The 4,171-nt window shown below is 36.0% G+C and overlaps 1 protein-coding gene across 1 annotated transcript; it reads right to left on the bottom strand.

The window, feature by feature from the left end:
- Nucleotides 1–963: 963 nt before the first annotated feature.
- On the bottom strand, nt 964–3,606 carry LOC132749804 (protein PIF-like). Its single transcript, XM_060739707.1, has 2 exons — nt 3,452–3,606; nt 964–2,410 (listed from the first exon to the last, which is right to left on the bottom strand). Exon 2 carries the CDS (start codon nt 2,388–2,390, stop codon nt 1,188–1,190), a length of 1,203 nt encoding a protein of 400 aa, XP_060595690.1. The 5' UTR covers nt 2,391–2,410; nt 3,452–3,606; the 3' UTR covers nt 964–1,187.
- Between the last annotated feature and the right edge of the window lie 565 nt (nt 3,607–4,171).

Raw genomic sequence — 4,171 nt, 5'->3', positions numbered from 1 at the left:
CAATGCTTTATTCAAAGAACAACACAACCTGACACTGCCTTTTATGGTCTGGTTTATTTCATTATTTTTCAGTTTGTGTTGTTTTTTTTAACGCATCTATTTGACTGATTTCAATGTGTCGACTGACTTTCGAAGTTTTCTTTTTTGTGTGATTTTGTTCTTTTTTTATGTCAAAAAGTATCATAACGAACCGTATTCACTCTCATTATGGTCCTATATTGTAGTTATGTATTTCTAATAACTTCCGTCTGTAGATGAATTTGCTGAATAAGAAAACATTGAAAATAATATTTAATTAAGAATTAAGTGCAGATGCCTTTATATAGATGGCGGTGATCCTTAATTTTCAATATGACTCTTTTATGCCGTTATGAAGAATGACGAACTGTGAAAAATACCGAAATGCTCATAATCGAAATTGAATATCTGGAAAAAGTGATCACTCGGAGGTATTAAAACAGCAAAATTACATGACAATTGCAGACTCGGTTTGCTTGAGTCTGAACATGAGGGACAATGAACACGTGCAACATCCCTCTTCCCCCCTAACATCGGCTTGGGCGGTACTCAATACTCAACACTCAAGTGCTGGACTCAATGATCCCGAAGGACCAGTAAAATATAACAACATTGAAATGAAGTACGGGGCAATTTTTACGGCTGCCACACAGCACTTGACACCTGATGTTGTGATATATATAAATATCTGGAAATAAGTGATCCCTCAGAAGCATTAAAAACAGCAAAACTACATGAAAATTGCAGACTCGGTTTGATTGAGTTTGTACATGAGGGATAATGAAAACGTGCAACAACTCTCACGTCCCCTAGCACCGGCTTGAGCGATACTCAATTCTCAACACGTAAATGCTGGACTCAATGATGAACAGTGAATATGAGAGGATATCAGAGGCTATGAAGATTTCATATCACAGAAAGTTATAAAATTACAAAGTCAGAAAGTATGCAACGTTTCCTTCAGTTTATTTCTCAATATTCAAGTTAAAATATTATGACAACCCGAAGAAAAATGGTGAAATTGAAAAAAATAGTCTAATCGAAAGAAAGTCGTTATATTGACATGGAAATAAATAAGGATTGGAGGATTTCAATGTTTCTAAGCAGAAAAAGAACATGATTCAAAACATGTATGACATAGATAACATGACGATATAGTTCTAAGAAAGTTATGGTTTGTCAGGGTCACACAGATAGATGGATATTTCGTCGATATCTCCATCAAATGGCAAAAGCTTTTCGGCGTGTCCAATATGGATAGCGCATCTCACATTGTGCAAATATCCTGGAGCCGGTACGCTGTCGGTATTAGCGCCATTACTACCAATTAATTCACCACCGACAAACCTGTATGTGGCAATCTTCTCGACTTTTTGAGAAGGATCGGCTGGGGTCTGTGGTACATATGTATACGCAAATGAGACTCTGTCTGTTCCAACTCCGAAGTAAACATTGCTTTTATCCTCGGAAACCATAACTGAAGGCAGATTACCACAGTCGCTGTTAGAAATTAGAGCACGTGCTAACCCGGTAATGTTTCCGTGCTTTGAGCTGTACTTGATCTTAATGACAACTTCTGTGTTGTGTTCTAGGTTGGTAAATCTAGGAATAACCAGTCGGCTATTGACACCGTTGAAACGTGCGACACCATTATTAATTTCAACATTATCATTGAAGACGTAATTTCTATTCCCTGACTCGTCCTCGTGATTTTTAGTGAATGGTAAATGGATCTCGGGCTTGCAAACAGGTTTCGTTACAATGGGCTTTGTAAAACCGATACACGCGCATGCTTCCTTAATAAAATATGAGCCCGGTGCACACTGTTGATCAATCAGTCCATGGCCGGCGACGTACAGTTTAAACATCGTAGGATTGTTAGGAACCTCGACAAAGTCACATTGTTTAGGATACAGTTTGCTCTCGCTAACACCAAGACATGTATCGTTACACCTGTCGTCGACATCTTCAACACATCCAACTCCGTGAATATAAATTTGATTGTATGAGCAGCACATTACTTCTGATTTCTTGTTCATACACTTTATGTAACCTCTACAGTTTGTGTGAGCAAGCTTCAAAACGCCATCAGCCTCGTTTTTACATTGGTCGTTGTTACATTCCGTCTGTCCAATGGGTAGACATGTTAGATTTCCCATATCCCAGTGTGTTCCGAATGCGCAGTTCATGATTTCGCCTTCAAGTACATTTTGGTCGTTGTAATGGCACTGGATATACTTGTCACAATCAGGGTGGTCGTTGTACCCGGCCCCATTTACCATTACACAACCTTCGCATAGATCTTGTCGACGCTGTGCCGTCACGTGATACAAGGAACCAATTAGGAGAATAGTGGCAAAAATCCGTAACATGATTGCTGTTACTCGAGAAACTGAAAATAATAATAATAATAATGATAATAATAATAATATTTTGTTCATAAAAACATAAGCGATCTTTTTTTATTTTATTTCTTATTGTTTTTATTTGTATTCTTTTTCTTCCCTTTATGTCGTTATCATTGCAGGTTTTGGTGAAGACGTAAGGTGCTACTCTCCAGATTAATTTGTAAGGAGATTTTTTTTTCACGCTATATGTACATGTATCTAAATTGAACTAAAGGCGCTTGTGTTAAACTAATGCTAAAAAACTTGCTTAATTTTTTAAAGTACCAAAATGTATACACTGTATATTGTCGGAAATCAAATTGATAAGCTGCAGTATATTTTTGTCCCAGTACTATCCAAAACACAAATAAGAGTGAGACGTAAATCAACTTTATCTTTTTTTATAATAAAAAGACATACTAAAACAAAGAAATAGCCCATAAAAGAGGCAGAACGAATAAATTTGACAAGACGTCATGATAACATCATATAGATTAGCGTTATTTTGAATGATGACATGTCCAAGGATGTATTCTCAGTATATACCCTAATTAGGTCTGTAATACATACAATATTTGGTACTGTCTAACTAGTTAGCGAAAAAAAGAAACAAAAAAAACTACAGAATACGGGAAATGCGATCCCTCGGAAGCATTAATTACAACAAAAGTAACTTAACATGATAATTGCAAACTCGGTTTGATTAAGTCTGTACATGAGGGATAATGAAAAAGTGCAACATCCCTCACACATCCCCCCCCCCCCTAGCACTGGCTTGGGCGGGTTTTCAATTTTCAACACTTGAAAGTGTTGATATCAATGATCCCGAAGGACCAGAAAAAATAAATTGTTTGTATATTTGAGTTGATATTGAATTTATCTAAAAAAAATTTACATTTCTTTGTCTCGCTCTGCTCTTCTGAAAATAATTTAAAATTCCCAATTCCTAGTGAAATAGACGTGTATATTCCTTACTCATTGATTAAATTAACAATTGTCTAGTATATAAAATATACCTTGGACAGTAAGTAATAAAATCGACTTACCTTTTCGTTTATATTTTTACGCCTTGATTACAGTGAGTGATCTACAAATTTGAGTCTGTTTAGCTAAACAAATTCCATGGCTTTTATATCTATTTTGTCAAGAAAAAAAGTATTTTGGTTACGTAAAGACCAAACGTACAACGCCCCCTTACGTTAACGCTATGGTTAACCGTCGAATCCTCGATGTTTATACGCGTTTTACGTTAATTTAGACCTTTTGATGCGTGAAGTCTGCACGCTATTATCACTCGCATTGTAAAGTTTAAACTGTCCTTGATTTATATTCATCGTGCGTTGAAAGATGAACAAAACAGTTTTTTAAGGACCGGCTTAGCACGCATGTTATTGAAGACCAATTACACCACGAACATAAGTTTTAATGCAATTAAATGCATGTAAATAACATATCAAACAACTTAAAAATTTACCGCAGATATAAAATTTGAGTTTAAATATATCCTTAGAGACGCTATGAGTGCACTGATACCGCCATTAATATCTATATGTTCAATGTCTGATATAATTATGAAAATAATTAAATAGTTGTGTCTGTTTCCTAAGCTATAGAATGGGCATTCTAAAATCTCGGCACGTACTGTTAACAACAATATTCTAACGAACTTAATTTAAGAAGGAAACATTAATGAGCCGCGTCACGACAAACATAGTGCGTTTGCGATCAGCATGGATCCAGACCAGCCTGCGCATCCGCTCAGTCTG

Source organism: Ruditapes philippinarum, unplaced genomic scaffold (genome assembly GCF_026571515.1).
Source record: "Ruditapes philippinarum isolate M1 unplaced genomic scaffold, ASM2657151v2 ctg1420_1_1_1_1, whole genome shotgun sequence".
In the NCBI taxonomy this organism is placed as follows: Eukaryota; Metazoa; Mollusca; class Bivalvia; order Venerida; family Veneridae; genus Ruditapes; species Ruditapes philippinarum.
The sequence above is the reverse complement of the archived record's forward strand: the minus strand, read 5'-3'. Positions and strand labels throughout refer to the sequence as shown.